At 38.9% G+C, this 16244-nt stretch overlaps 2 protein-coding genes across 2 annotated transcripts; both read left to right on the top strand.

Moving 5' to 3' along the window:
• Window positions 1-1699: 1699 nt before the first annotated feature.
• LOC131415545 (olfactory receptor 8S1-like) lies at window positions 1700-2636 on the top strand. Its single transcript, XM_058557393.1, is given in 2 exon segments — window positions 1700-2497; window positions 2499-2636. Coding segments are annotated over 2 exon segments (936 nt in total).
• Window positions 2637-6504: 3868 nt separating this feature from the next.
• LOC131415544 (olfactory receptor 8S1-like) lies at window positions 6505-7442 on the top strand. The gene is given in 2 exon segments (XM_058557392.1): window positions 6505-7024; window positions 7027-7442. Coding segments are annotated over 2 exon segments (936 nt in total).
• The last annotated feature ends 8802 nt before the right edge of the window (window positions 7443-16244 follow it).

Genomic DNA, 16244 nt, shown 5'->3' with positions numbered 1-16244 from the left:
TGGATATTTGCCTTTCTGATAGAATCTGGTACGTCTTGTAGGCTTTCTTCACTCTGTTTAAATGTTAGTTCCCTCTCCTCTTCTAACTGTGTTATTTCTATATTCCTATCTTTCAAGTCACCTATTCTTTCTTCTATCTGGTCTGCCCTGCTACACATGCTCTCTATTGCATTTTTCATCTCATTCATTGAGTCCTTCAGCTCCAGAATTTCTGTTGGGTTCTTTTTTATAATTTCAATCTCTTTGGTAAAGAATTCCTTCTGTTCATTAATTTTTTCTGATTCCAATGAATTCTCTTTCTGAGTTTTCACATAACTTGTTAAATTTCTTCATAACAGCTATTCTTTGCCAGTTAGATTACAGTATTCCATGTCTTTGAGTTCAGTTGATGAAGAACTATCATTTTCTTTTTGTGATGCCATGTTTCCTTGATTTTTCATATTGTTTGTAGCTATGTGCTACTGCTTTCACATTTGAAGTAGTGGATACCTCCTTAACTAAGCTCTTATGTCTTAATTGGTTCTTGCAATTCACCAGGTTGGCTATTAGAAATTCTCTTTTGTATTCCAGAAGGTGGTGCTATAGCTCAAATGTGTGGTTTTTCCCTTGCCCACCAACCGTGGCCTATATTTTGAGAGTGGTCCTTATCTACCAGAGTTCACTCTGGCAGACACACTTGGGAGCATGCACAAGGAGATGGCTACAGAATTGAGGGAAATGTGGGTCTAGCACTTGGTGCATTTGGGACTCCCACAGAGCCAACAGAGAAATCCCCAGAGGTGGCATTCCCAGAGGCATGTAGGTGGACTTTCTGATGAGCACAATCCCTTCAAGGCCGTTTGAAATTCTTGTCTGCCTCTTTCTCAATATCTTCCCCTCCCCCAGTTGCAGAGCTCCCACCCTAGTACTTCAGGCACTGGTAGAGAGAAATGGATTTATTCACTTGAATCCAGCCTAGCTGGGATAGCTGGGTTCTCTATCACCACCTTCCTCTTTGCCCAAGGGAGAGGTCACCTCTGTCATATAAATAAGCCCCGGCAGCATCTTTTTGTGGGGTGCCAGGAAGTGGGGTACCCACCTCCACTGTGACCAGACTCACATCCACTGCATCCAAACACATGCTCTTCTTTTTTCCTCCACTGGTGGGTTGGATTCTCCCTTTGGGAGGGCTGGACTTCTGCAAGTTCTCTCTCATGGGTAAGTGCCTGCCCAGTTCAGCACTCACCCGATTCTTGCCCAAGAGCAGCAAGAGGCCTATAGGCAGTGTCCCTGGATCCACTGGTTCCACAGCCCATATGGAGGTTTGTCTTTCTCCTATCAGCTGCACTGATGGGTAAGGTTCTTTTGGGTCAGTTGGAGGAAGGCGTAAAGTCTGAAAATCCCCACTAAGATGCTCTTGTGTATGTATGGATATCTAATTTGTTGATCAAAAAGGGAGATAAAAAGGAGAAACTTCTTACAATACCATGTTGCTGATGTCACCACAAGTGGGAGCATTTTAAGAGCTTGGACCACATCTCAATGACTTTTATGTTCCAAGTGACTGACACAAAGTCTAAGGCCTTAGTAGAAAGCAAAAAATGTTTGCTGAATAGTAACAATATTAAAAGAGAATCAGTGCAATGAGAAAATTCTTCAAGGATAGTAGAACTTTGCTGCCGTGTCTTTTCATATTATTTCTAGGGAAAGGCTGCTGTAAATGGACTTGGGGAACCACAGCACCATCACAGAGTTCACCCTCCTTGGACTGTCTGCCAACCCCCACATCCAGGCTCTGTTCTTCGTGTTGTTCCTGGATATTTACCTTCTGACAATCGTGGGGAATCTGATGATGCTGCTGGTGATCAAGGCTGATGCTCATCTCCACACACCCATGTACTTCTTCCTGAGTCACCTCTCTTTCCTGGATCTTTGTTTATCTTCAGTCACCATGCCCAAGATGCTGAAGGACCTCCTATCTGTGATAAAAACCATCTCAGTAAGGGGCTGCCTGGCACAAGGCTTCTTTGTGTTTATCTCTGCTGGGACTGAGGGCTTTCTGCTCTCAGTGATGGCCTATGACTGCTATGCTGCCGTCTGCCACCCTTTGCTCTATGGACAGATGATGAGAAAACAGCTGTGTTTGCAGCTAGTGTGGGGCTCATGGGGCTTGGGTTTTTTGAACGCTTTTATCAACATCCTCCTAGCTGCCAACTTGAGCTTCTGTGAGAACCATATCATCAGCCACTATAGCTGTGAGGTGCCCTCTCTCTTCCCTCTGTCCTGCTCTGATGTTTCTACCAACTTCATAGTCTTGCTCTGCTCCAGCCTTCTACATGGGCTTGGAACCTTCTTCCCAATCACCTCATCCTATGCCTACATTGTCTCCACCCTTCTGAGCATCAGCTCCACCACAGGCAGAAGCAAGGCCTTCTCCACTTGCTCCTCCCACATCATTGTGGTGAGCTTCTTCTTTGGATCTGCTTTTCTCCGCTATCTCATGCCAACCTCAGGATCCCCCCCTGGAATTGATCTTCTCTGTGCAGTACAGCATGGTTACTCCCATGCTGAATCCTCTCATCTACAGCCTGAAGAATAAGAAGGTGAAAGCAGCTGTGAGAAGAACACTGGGAAAGTACTTACCGTGTTACTGGTAGAATATATGACACTAGACAGACATTATGGGAGTTAGCATTAAGAAGATCTTCTTAGGTCTACACAATGCTAGATGTTGAGAGATAAGTTAACAGTGTATAAGAAATGAATACAAAGATATTATATGGGTGTTAGCTTAGTACAAATAGAGGGAAAATAGTAGGATACATTATATCTCAATTTAGAAAATATGGAAATGAAAGTGTTGATTCTCACTACTCCTCAAATATTCACTTTGGTCGTCTTATTAGGTGAAAAATTTGAGTCTTAAATCATTATTTGTAATTGAGTTTAGGAAATTCAACGAAAACCATAACTTCACTAGTAAGTAAAGGTTCTTGACAGTTGAGTAAAATCAGTGTTAGACTTTAGGTCATATGGGAGGAGAATAATGAATTTCTACTGATTTGCCCTTGGATATATGCAAAATGAACTCAAGATGCTGAAGAAAATGAGTTCGTATATTGGGACAGAGAGCAAACTCAGATAAACCTTCAAAAACCCTGTTATTTCTTACCACGAAATCCTTAAATATGCAAATTTATATAGGCATAAATTTTTAGATACATGAATGAAAGAATGTTATAATCATAAAATAATTAAAAACAAAATGCTTTAAATCCATAGAGATTAACAAAGAGAGCAAATATTCTAAAAATGTGGACTTAATTATTCCAAACATAGTTCAATTGTGTTCCTTTTGTTCCTTATTTAATTAAGACAAAAAAAATTATGCCAGAACAGTCTAATTTGACTGAAACCTATAGCTCATTGTAAATAATAAATGGAAATTTTGATTTATATAACAATCATTTTGTACTTAAGATTACAATAAACTTTTTAAACAAATCCTTCACTAAATACTTCAAAATTGGGAGCACTCAACCTGTAACGGAGCCTCATGTAGAAATCTAAATAGGGGGTCGGCCCCATGGCTTAGCGGTTAAGTGCGCGGGCTCCACTGCTGGCGGCCCGGGTTCGGATCCCAGGCGTGCACCAACACACTGCTTCTCCGGCCATGCTGAGGTCGTGTTCCCACATACAGCAACTAGAAGGATGTGCAACTATGACATACAACTATCTACTGGGGCTTTGGGGACAAAAAGGAGGAAGATTGGCAATAGATGTTAGCTCAGAGCAGGTCTTCCTCAGCAAAAAGAGGAGGATTATCATGGATGTTAGCTCAGGGCTGATCTTCCTCCCCACCCCCCAAAAAAAGAAAAGAAATCTAAATAGAAATAAATTTGAATTAATAGGTTAGGCAATTACAGTGCTTGTTAACTTTTTTGTCTTCTTATATTTTGATCAACAAATCACTTTTACACAGCAAATTCAACTGGATTTGGTTTCGCCTGACAGTCCTAGAGAAAAGACGTATCCCTTAGAGTGTCAACTGAAAACTATTCCTTTCCTGCTTGGGGAGCCAGGCAAATACCTCTTTGGCCACTCTCCACTTTCAACTCCCACTAGACTCAGAAGAGTGTAGAAGTAATGATTATAGGTCATTTCATCACTCAGTTGTTCCAAAGGCCACACATAAGAGATCCCTATTGATCCTTATAAAATTCGATGTTGAAAATAGTTCTTGAAAACTAAATCCAACTCCAGATTGTGACTAGAGAACACAAAAGCTGTTGCCTTCACCATGCCCTGGGCTGCCACAGGCAAGAAATCAAACCAATCAGCTGCCTAAACGTAGCTGCTCTGTGGACTGGTTAAACCCAAACAATACTATGTGTGACTGAGACATGATTTTAGAAACAAACAAAACTAAAGTGTTTGAGATCTTTTGAAAAAAAGGAACTGCCTTATGCCTATTTAAATTTATTAGTGTAGAATTCAATAAAATATTTCATCATCAATAGGATTTTATAAATTCTACCATGCTAAAAGACATAGAAGCCATTTTCTCCAGGTCATCTTCCTTCTTAGTAGATGAATCTAAATGAAAGTGCTGCAGCCAAATTGGACAGCAAATTGCCTAACTGGACAGGATACACAGGTAATGTGTGTTGGGGTGTGGGAAGGATTTTGAGGCTGGGCATTCCTCTCACTTACTTTTCTAGAGATTCTGGCCTGTTCTGGGATACACATCCATCCTAGTAATGCTCTGCAGGGAAAGCCCAGGGGTCAACATTGAGTCCCAACCACTTTTCCTCCCCCTTGTCATCTCTCCAGTCTTGCAGCTGTACCTATTGCAAGAATTACATGCCTTCCTTTCTGAGTGAAAGCATCCATGGTAACAGCAAAGTGGAGACAAGCTCCACTCCAAAATAACAATAAACTTCTAATTTGCCTTCCAGCTTGGATCATGAGCAGAGGAGGGCAGCTACTGTGAGTGATTTCAATGTGAATTTCTTACACTTCTCTTGATAAAGGCATATAAAGTAATAACAACAGCAGTATTAGCAGCAACAACTTTGATTCTTTGATAGCACTTCACTCTATGTGAGAATATAGGTGACTTTTGACTTTAATCTCCAAGAATAACAAGAATAATAATAGATAGTTAGGAGTAGGTGCTTTTGAAGAACTTTGTGTATAATCTCACATTTAATCCTAAAAACTTTCTGTGGTACTATTATTATCTGCATTTGCACATAAGGAGATCAAGGCAAAGAGCTTAATGTATCTTGTGCTAAGTCATATAGCTAATTAGTAGTAGACCTGGAATTTGAACCTAGTCTGTTGCAGGAGCCCTCATGTTCAGCCACTGATTCCTGATGCCCACATATTCCCTAGGCATCAGTTTTTCAAAACTACTCATGTTTTACCAATCATAGCTTGATTTTCCTCAGTCCTGAGCCTTTGAATGCATTGTTCATGCAAACTAAATAGCTGTCAGAAGCACATTTCCAAGGGCAACTATACCCTTTCTTAAAAATTTTGTCAAATTCATCCAACGTAGTGTCATTATTGACTTTCCCTAAATCACAATTTGAGCTCCCATTGCATTATTACAGTTATATTTTGTCTTTCTATCCATGTTCTTTGTCGGGGGAAGAGGGAGAATCTCCCTCTGCCCTTTTCCTTAAGGTTCTTATGGCTGGCCAAATAATTAACAAGACAGGTTAGCAGGAGAAAATAATACCAAGTTTAATAACATGTATACATGGGAGAAAGCAGGGACACTGCGTTTCTCAACACAATAGCAGAAATTCTTGTCTTAAATACCAGGTTCAGCCAATGACAAAGGAGGATTTTGGGGGTGGGGGGAGTCAGTTACAGGAGATTACCACTAAAGCACAGTAAACAAGAGTAAGGTTATTATGCAGATTTAAGGCCTCAACTTTCACATTGATAAGCCTCTAGAAATGAGGCCATCCCCCTCTCTTCTCAAAACAGAGAGGGAGATACCTTTACAAATGGAGATTTCCCTTATAAATGTAAATGATTGTCTGGTAACTCCTTGCAGGGCCATCCAAAGAATGTGGTCAGAGAGACAGAACTTCCGATAAGATGGGCTTGTTGGTGCCTTTCCTATTGTAACATTTATCCTACATTATCTTTATAGCCATCATGATAGATCTGTTCCAGGAAGGAGCTACCATGTCAAATTCTTTAGGCAGTTAGTGGGGGAGGTCAAATGTCCTCAGAGAAAACAACCAAGGTAAAGAGATAGATTTCAGGGTGGCCAAATCTTGATCTCCCACATCTTCAAGGGCAAAATTAAGAGCCAGGACCATATCTTAATCATTTTCTTATTTTAAATGGCTGACACAAAACATAGGTCATAAGAGAAAGCAAAAATGTTTACTAAATGATAGTGATATGAAAATAGAATCAATGCAATGAAAAACTTCCTTGGAAGACAATAGACCTTTGGATCCCATGCCTTTTTTTATTATTTCCAGTGAAAGACCTTTGTAAATGGCCTTGGGGAACCACAGCACCATCACGGAGTTCATCCTCCTCGGGCTGTCTACTGACCCCCATGTCGAGGCTCTGCTCTTTGTGCTGTTCCTGGAGATTTACCTCCTGACCATAATGGGAAACCTGATGCTGCTGCTGGTGATCAGGGCTGATTCCCACCTCCACACACCCATGTACTTCTTTCTGAGTCGCCTCTCTTTTGTTGATATCTGCTTCTCTTCAGTCACTGTGCCCAAGATGTTGGAGAATCTTCTGTCACAAAGGAAAACAATATCAGTAGAGGGCTGCCTGGTTCAGGCCTTCTTTGTGCGTGTTGCTGCAGGGACTGAAGCCTGTCTGCTCTCAATGATGGCCTATGACTGCTATGTCGCCATCTGCCACCCATTGCTCTATGGACAGATCATGATTAAACAGCTGCATATGCAGCTTGTGTGGGGCTCATGGGGACTGGGCTTTCTGGACGCACTCATCAACATCTTCCTAGCTATGAACATGGTCTTCTGCAAGGCCAAAATCATCCCCACTACGGCTGTGAAATGCCCTCTCTCCTCCCTCTGTCCTGCTCTGATATCTCCAGAAATCTCATTGTCTTGTTCTGCTCCACTCTTCTGCATGGACTGGGAACCTTCCTTCTGGTCTTCTTATCCTATGCCCGTGTTATCGCCACCATCCTGAGCATCAGATCCACCTCAGGCAGAAGCAAGACCTTCTCCACATGCTCCTCCCACCTCACTGCAGTGACATTGTACTACGGCTCAGGGTTTTTCTGCTATCTCATGCCAAATTTAGGTTCCCTCATGGAGTTAATCTTCTCTGTGCAATATACAGTAGTCACTCCTATGCTGAATCCTCTCATTTACAGTCTGAAGAACAAGGAGGTGAAGGCAGCTCTGAAAAGAACTTTGGAAAAGTGTTTACAACATATCAGGTGCTGAAATCAAAACAGAGGATGGTGGATAATTGAAAAGATCTGCATACAAAAGGACATTAGGTGAGTTTAGTAGTCAGGGGTACTCTTGACTACTTACGATGTCAGATGTTGCAACCTAAATTAGAAGTTCATGAGAGAACGTCATCAAGTTATTACAGGAAGGATGGTTCACTTTAATTCCTTTTAAAGGCAAAGGAAATTATTAAATAATATGAATCTAGAGAGTTTCACTATGAACATATTGATTCATTTTTCTCCTTCTAAAACATTTGCCTCGGGCTTTGCATTCAGTAAAATCATTAGTTTTGAAGGTGAGTACCTGGGGGTGGCTGTAGATATTCAATAAGAACATGATTGCCTTTTGACCTTGTTACCAACACAGACATAGATGAATCTTGTCAATTTGCTGTTTTCTTGTTTAAATTGAGGAGTAACTTGGGTCTCGAGGATTTGTGAGTTTGTTTTGCAGAAGAAAGAGAATGCCGTCTGGGACACTGCGATCACCAGATGGCCGGCCCCCAGCAGCCGTTGCTGATTGCCTAGAGGCTTATCCAGAATGACCCCTTTGTTTCTCCGAAGCTCTTCCTGTCAAGTCCCTTAGCTCTATAAAACCTCCTGCTTTTTGCTCTGGTTAGGGCAGATTTGAGTGAACCCATGCTCCCACCTTCTCATCTTGGTCAACTCGAATGGACCCTTTCTCCATCTCCAAGCACCGACGTCTCAGTGTTTGGCTTGCTGCACATCGGGTACAAAAACTTGAGATTAAGAGGTTTGGTATCAATTTCATGAATCTATTATTATTTTTAATCAACTTTGGGGAATACACTAAAAGTCATGCATTTGATAAGAATGTAGGGTCCGGGATCTGTAAGAGAGAATAGTCATAGAGAAGGGTAGATAGGGAGAAAGACAAAGAATTTCAACTGGGTGGCCATAGAGACAGGCATTAAAAACTAAAAATTCTGCAGAGAGACAATGAACATATCGAGGGAGAGCTCAGACTTAGATAAAATTTCCAGAAACTTTTCTGTATGTGCCATGTGGTGTCCAGATCTCCAGTGTGAGAGGCTGCAGGGAGGTTCTGTGGCTCTAGAAACTTCATTTCTCACATAGTCTTCTTGCAGATTTATAATTTCTCCAATTAGCTGATCTCATCAGTGTTCTTTTCTTTATAGAGTGCAGGCTATGTGCCCTAGACAAATAATCTGGTTTTGAGCTCATCACAAGTGAATCCTGAAACCATCTTTGTCTTTCATCTTTTGGCTGTCAAACAACTGGTCGCTGTTTAGGGGCTGGTGGTTTGCTGGTTTTAAGGGACTGCATCATGCACACATAATTCATTTTTACCTATACAACATAAATCCATTTCACATTGCTTCTGAATTGTTTAATCTATATTTTACAGTTGTCTAATTCACTGTAATTCAGTGAAAAGGGGTAAAAACTAAGTACAAATTATTGAATTTACTTAATATTTAACTTTTACTTTTCTCAAGCTTCTCTCATAAACTCACTTTGTTCCAATTGTCAGTTACAAAAGATTTTCATCCTCATCTGGTCACTGATAACTCACGGTTGAAGCCTTTTCTCAATTGATATTCTAGAAAACTCTGAACGCATTTTCCCCCTCCACAGACAACAGGATATTTTTTTGTTTCTTTGATCTAAGGTGAAACACCAGCTAACCCTCTAAGGTCAAGCTTCCTATGGTGAAGGGGAGCACAAGGAACTACACCCTGGGATGAAGGCTGGTTATAGTCAGTGAGCAGATACCACCAGATGACAGCGACTAAGAGGAAGAAACCAACAGACTTAGTCTAATTCCCTTTAGTATAAGTCAAAGACATGAAATCATAACTGTGTGAAAACTTCCCTACAAATCTAGAGGCTCAGCAGTGTTCTCCTTGTTGGAGGAGCAACACCCTTGAACTTCAATGCCCACAATGTTACCCCCAATGCCCACAATGTTACCCCACTGCTTACTATAGTGGCTGATCAGTGAAAAGCCTTAGAGAAGGCCTTAAAGAAGCTCTTCTTAACCATTATCCCAAGGGTTTTGATGCCCTTTTGGCCTCCAGAAATTCAGCAAGACCCTGCCTGCATATTGGCCTTCCCAAGAAGTATAAGTAACTGGTAACAATCCTAGCATATACCCGAGTGCTTATTATTGAGAGGTTGAATATATGGGAAAATTCTCAGTATTAATTTCCCAGGAATATCATTCCCTTAGCAGGCCTGAAGGTTCTTTCTGTAAGACAGGTGACAAAAAAGGCAGCAAATATGCCAGCGAGAGAGACTTGCAAGGTGACAGTTCATGCTAAGTTTTTCAATTTTACCTTAGTTTCATTATGTTCTTTGCTTTTTTACTATTAAAACTCTTGCAATCTATTCTATTTCTTTTATCATTTTATCTTATAAAAAATATTGCCTTTACAAAAAACACATAGGTACAGTTAAAGAATGATTTTGAAATGAATGCCCATGTGCCAACTACTCAGTTTAAGAAATTATTCATTTTACCACCCCTCCCCCCTCCCCAAAACTGAGCACTACTCTGAATTTGTTAATTATTCCCTTGGTTTTTTTATATAATTTAGTTTTGCCTATTTCTGAACTTTAAATAAATAAAATTATAAAATATATATTATTGTGACTTGCTTCTTTTCACTTGTAGGAAGTTATTACCCTTCAGAGGCTCTGGTTTTGGCACTCAGCTGTGATGTGCCTAAAATCACTAACATAGGCTGCTGCTTGACTCACTAAGGGATTCTATACCCTTTGGCCTAATATAGAAGTTTTCAGATTTGGGTCCCTAACCAACAGCTTTGGCACCTTTCTCAGGTTAGAGATTTAGAGACCAAATGCACCTTCTGACAAGACTACACTGGAGTGAAGAAGAACTTAAATGATGACCTGGATAATTCAGATGGTAAATTCCAACAGCTTGGAAATTTTCAGATTCTTAGAGGAATTAACTTAATTCATTATTTTATTTTGATATTGTAGCATCTGAATTCAACAGAATTTGAGAAGCCCAGAGATTAAAATAGTTCCTTAATATCAACCAGCTGGTTGTTCTTCTCTGTTCCTGATTACACTTTATTTGGATTTGACTCCTGAGGCTGAAGATTGCCATTCTGGTTAGAATGCAGATGTTACTGGACCTATGAAAGAAGAAGAGGATAGGACATTGGATGGCTATTTAATGGGAATTGTATGGGAAGGAAGGAAGAACTGAGAAATTGCCTGGCTTAGCAGGATTGGAACTCGTTATTTTGAGTCCAAAGATTCAGAGTTTGTGTTATAAGCCAAAGCTGGTACTACAGACAGGCCTTAAAGTTTCAGTAGACAAGTCAATATATTGTTGAGAGGCTCCCTGCCAATGTGAGAGCATGGAGAGGAGCCCAACCTGAGTTGGAGCTACAGAGCAGGGTTAAATCTTGGCATGAAGACGTGGGTGTACAAACCTGGATACTGGTGCAGCATAATGTGCTGGTTAAGAGACAAACTCTGGAGTTTTGTTTAAGGCTCTGTCTCTTAGAGCCATGTAACCTTGAGCAGGTTTTTTAAACCTTCTGTGATCCCATAATAATATGATATTTCAGTGGGGATTAAATGTGTTAATACTTGAAAAATATTTAGAAGTGACTGACACATACTAAGTACTGTATAGATTTTCTTTACATTTTTTAAATTCCATATCAGTTCAACAAATGCATATAGACCTCTCTGACCTATGTGTGCTTTGTGTGGTGTCTTGCACATCAAGAACTCAATAAATAATTTTTGAAATATTCAATACTCAATACAATTCAAATAATGAATTGGTAAAAGAATGACTGGATATCTGGATAAGGGAGGGAGGAAGGAAGGAGGGGAGAAATGTATGATAATTGGCCTGGGTAGTTTCTTGATGGCACTGATAACTTTTCCAACTCACATGTCTGAAGTTCACTGAGTAACATGAAATAAAATCATCTGGTGTCAAACCACCAGTCCAAGAATCAGAGGATAAGCCTGATACATCTCAGGTTTAGGAATGACATTGAATTGGGGAAGAAATGCCTGTGGGTAAGAGGAGAACCAGCCCAGGGAGATGCAAGCATCCTGAGGCAGAGATGCACGGCCAGAGAGGATGAATGAGTAATTTGTTACCAACTGCTACTTGGTAATGCATTCAGTAAATTTCTTACAAACTGAAATTCAAAGCATTATATAGGCAACAACATACATAATTTACCATGTAAATTACCTATTACAAGAAGAAAAGTATAGAAAGAATAAGACCTAGTATGAGGAAAAGAAAACGAGACCAAGGACATGAGTAAAAAGATATGAGTGAAGGGGAATGGTTCAATCTAGGTCAAAAGAGTGAAAGAAGGAGGATAAACAGAAAGTACAAAAAAAGATATTAAAAATTAACCCAGATACTACCGTATTCATAATAGATATAAATGGCTTAATTCCATAGTGAAAAGACAAAAATTATTACACTGTGGAAAAAAATATGCATATTGTTTACAGGAGGTAGTTCTAAAACTTAAGAACAAAGAAAGATTGAAAATCAAAGGATGGAAAAAGACATGAGACAAATATGGACCAAATTATTATATCAATATTAGAAAAAAACAAATATTATGGCAAAAATAACTTTACAAGAAATAAAGTATGTTACCTATAATGGTAAAAGTTCAGGTCATTGGTTTGAAAATGTAATTTTAAAGAGGGTTAAAATCTGCAGGAAGAAAGGAATTAAAACTGTAACCTAAGGACACTGGGGAAAACCCACTGTAACTGGGGGAGAGGAAAAGAAAAAAAAGCTCTATTTATGGGAAAAGGGCAAGGATATGTGCCAGGCAGTCAGAAAAAAAAACATATACTATCTACAGAGGTTGAAAGATAAGAATTTCAGAAGACTTCTTGTCAAAAACCATGCGAGTAATGAAAAAATGGAACGAAAATTTTAAAATGCTAAAAGAAATAGTCAATTGAGAATTCTCTACCCAGCAAAAACAACCTTTAAGAATAAAAAGTAAACAAAGACTTTATTAGCAAACAAAACAGGAGAGAATTCATTGCCATCAAACCTACTCTATAAAAAATGTTCAAGGAAGTCCTTCAGGAAAAGAAATATGATGTAAATTAGAAACTTGGATCTACACAAAGAAACGGAGTGTAAAAATGGAATAAAAGAAGGCAAAATATAATCTTTTTAAATGTTTAACTTCTCTAACATGTGATTGACTGTTTAAAGCAATATTAGTAACAATGTATTGTGTGTTTATAGTAGATGTTAAGGTGAAATGTATGACAACAATGGCGAAAGGATAGGAAGGAAGAATTATGAATAAACTGTGACTAGGTCCTTACACTACACATGAAGGGGGAAAATATTTTTGAAGATAGATTCAGATTATTTAAAAATCTACATGGTTAAATTCTAGGGTAACCACTTTAAAAAAAGTTTTTAAAAGAGTTGTAAATAATAAGTTAATAAAGGAGATAAGATGGATTCTTAAAAATACACAATTACACCAAGAGAAGCCAGAAAAAGAAGAAAAAAAAAGAAACAGAACAAATAGAAAACAGTTAAGAAGGTGGTAGATTTTAATTGACCTATACTAAAACTCATTTTAAATATAAATCATCTAAAGACACAAATTAAAGCACAGATATTGTCAGATTTCACTAAAAAGCAAGCCCTAACTATAGAAACCAATTTCAAATATATGACACACAAATAGGTGGGAAAAAAAGTGATGGAGAAAAATATACCACGAAAGACCAACCAAAAGAAACCCAGAGTCACTATATTACATTCAGAAATAACTTATTCAAGACAATTTAATAGAGTTCCTTTAGAGACTGTACTGTCTGGAGGCAAACAAATACACGTAGAGACAGATAAACACAGAGATTTTCAAAATTTTAGCCAGGTCTCAGGTACAAAACTCAAAAGAATAGTTAGATCCAAACTATTTTTCTAGCAAGTGGATCTGCTCAAATAACCAAAAATATTTACTAAAGATTCTTTTTTGTTGTAAGCCTCCTCTTTACAGCTGCTTTTGAAATCTTTTTGTCTTTTAGAAGTTTCTGCATGTTAATCAAAGATTGGATCCCATCGTGAGAGGTTTTGAATCCTCTCTTTTAAGAGTATCCCCTTAAGATGGCCTCCTCTGAAACAGAGGTTCTCCAGAATAGCCATTACAATTCCAAATTATTTCAAAAGTTTATTCATTTTCACTTGCTTAATTTTAATCCAGGAATTTTGGAGGAGTTGAAGTAGGGGAGTTCAGCAGGAGAGGAGAGAGGAGCAGCAGATTCTGCTTCTGCTACTGGCATATTTATTTATTTAATTTTTTTTTTAAAGAGGCAGTACAGTATTCCTGATTTCATTTAGAAGCCTCAAAAGATTAAAATAGGCTTCCCATTGGTTGTTTAATCTTGTAGCTGGCTTTTTCCAATTGCATAAGCAAATATACCAGTTTGAGTAAACTGAAATTGCCCCATTTTGGCCATTTTAAAATGAGATCTCCTTTACCATGTTTAATTAACATTGTCTGAAGGGTGGATTTATATACTCTTACAATATCAGGCAGGGGAAATGTTCCTTTTCCCCACTGAGACACAATTCTATCCCATAATATAATCTATAATACAATCAGACAAAAAAGATGTAATCATTTTACATAAAGCCCATTTAAATATACCAACTTTTACAAAACTTCATCTTTTATCAACTCTTATAACTCTAATTGCAACTTCTATTAGGATTCCATTAACAAGTTTCATTATTACAATACTGTGTAGGGGAAGCATTCCCAGCAAGACATAATATTTATTTCCAAAAAGGTATCAGGCAAAATTGACATAATCTCTTCATATAATATTAGCTTAAACAGTTTAATTTTTATAATCATATTAACCTGAGCAGCCTAACTGTTGCCGCAAACAATTGTTGGTCAGGTTTCTCATTGTGATTTCTGCCTTCTGGCTTTTTAAATTTTTCAAGCTGGGGTAAATAGAACAGGCTTGTCTGAGGTCCTTTAATGTTGGGAGGCCAATAGGGGGTCCCTTTTAGTTCATCCAACCTTAGGCAGTGTTTTATTAAAACCTTTGTTTTGATTTCATTTATGACTGTTCCATTTATCCCATTTTCTTTTTAATAACTAAAGATTTCCATCCTGCTGAGATGAGTCCTGTGATTCCTCCCTTTCTGATTTTTCTTCGTTTTTCTCCCTTTAATATTTGTCTGATTTAATCCACCGTCTTATTTACCTTATTATTATTTTTAACTCCTCTAAAAATTTCCACCTTGTTGAGAAGAGTCCCTTTTTTATTCTCCTAGCTTCCCTTCACTCCTCAGTTAGCTCAATGCCTTCATTAGCATCTGTAAGACCATGAAAGGAAGCCAAAACCCCGAGTTTTAGTTTTTTAAGACTAGTTATTGCATTTCCTTTTCATAGGCACCAATAAAACAGTTGTTTACGATGAGAGCTCTCTAAAACTTTTCCAATTTAAGGATCCACTGTTTGGCCATTTTTTCTCCAGAGTCTAAAAACTATTGTGGCCATGTGGTGTTACAAAAGAAAATCATCTCTTTTTAGACATTGGCTTATAACTATAATTAGACCATCTACTCAGATCAGCCCCAATGAGCTCCACTTGGGGACAGATGGCACATTCCCCATTCCCATACACAAAGATGGACAGACACACAGATCTAGACACAGAAAAACCAGACACCAGTGAACCAGTTCCCAGATTTAGGTAGAAAGTCCTACAACTGTTCCCACTCTGAATGCACATCCAGATGGCCCCTCCAGGAACAGAAGAGACCCCAGATGGAGGGGAAGAAAGTTCATGGGCATCCCCAAGGCTACTTACCCAATTGCAGATTAAGTCCCTAGACTCAGCAGGAGCAAAAACAAACAAACAAATAACTAAACTATTCTAGAGACTGTTTCCTTGCCATAGAAAATGTGCCTAGGGTCAGCGGTGCTAGGTCAGACAGAAAGTACTGGGAACAGTCCCTAGGGCAAATCACCTAGGCAGCTGCTGGACTGCTTCCCAGGAAATCCCAGTTGGCCCGGGGCTGTGGAGCCACAGGCAAAGAGCCTACTGGCTGGCCCACCAAATTGTTACCCGACACATACACAGGTTCTTTACCCGCCACACAAGAGGGGCCAAATAAAAACACAAAGGCCTGGAATTCATATATGATCCCAGAGATGGGTATAGGGAGTCCACTTGTGAGTGAAGAAATTTTCTTCCACTCATAAGAGTAGTGCTGGGAGAAGGCTTTGCTTGATTTAGAGAAATAAAGGAATATGACATTTCTTGCTGCTATGAATAACGGACAAAGAATCATTACAACTACATAAATACTATACTAAGTGAATGTGACAATGAATATCTGTCTCACTGGGTGAATGCAAGTTACTAAAAGAGGCTGGAGCCCTGTCTCAATACCACAACACCCAGAGTCTCCTGGATAAATATTCACTAGTTGCTTAGTATTTGAAGTTTATGAAACAAGTGTGGTCTCAAGTCATAATGGATATGAGCTCCAAACCAGATTACTTCTTTAGGGGATGTAGTAAGTTACCTTCCATTCTACATTACAATGGTGCAAGACACCGCCATCATTATAAGATGAAATGAAGTTATGTAAAAGTAACTGGGAAACGAAAATTTCTGATCAAAGAATAAGGACTACATGAAAAATTGAAGCTGCTACAGCTATGTAACCTCCCTATATACCAGCATTCAGGAGATTTGGCTACCAATGCAGAATTAATGGTAC

This window comes from Diceros bicornis, chromosome 17 (genome assembly GCF_020826845.1).
Source record: "Diceros bicornis minor isolate mBicDic1 chromosome 17, mDicBic1.mat.cur, whole genome shotgun sequence".
NCBI lineage: Eukaryota > Metazoa > Chordata > Mammalia > Perissodactyla > Rhinocerotidae > Diceros > Diceros bicornis.
The sequence above is the reverse complement of the archived record's forward strand: the minus strand, read 5'-3'. Positions and strand labels throughout refer to the sequence as shown.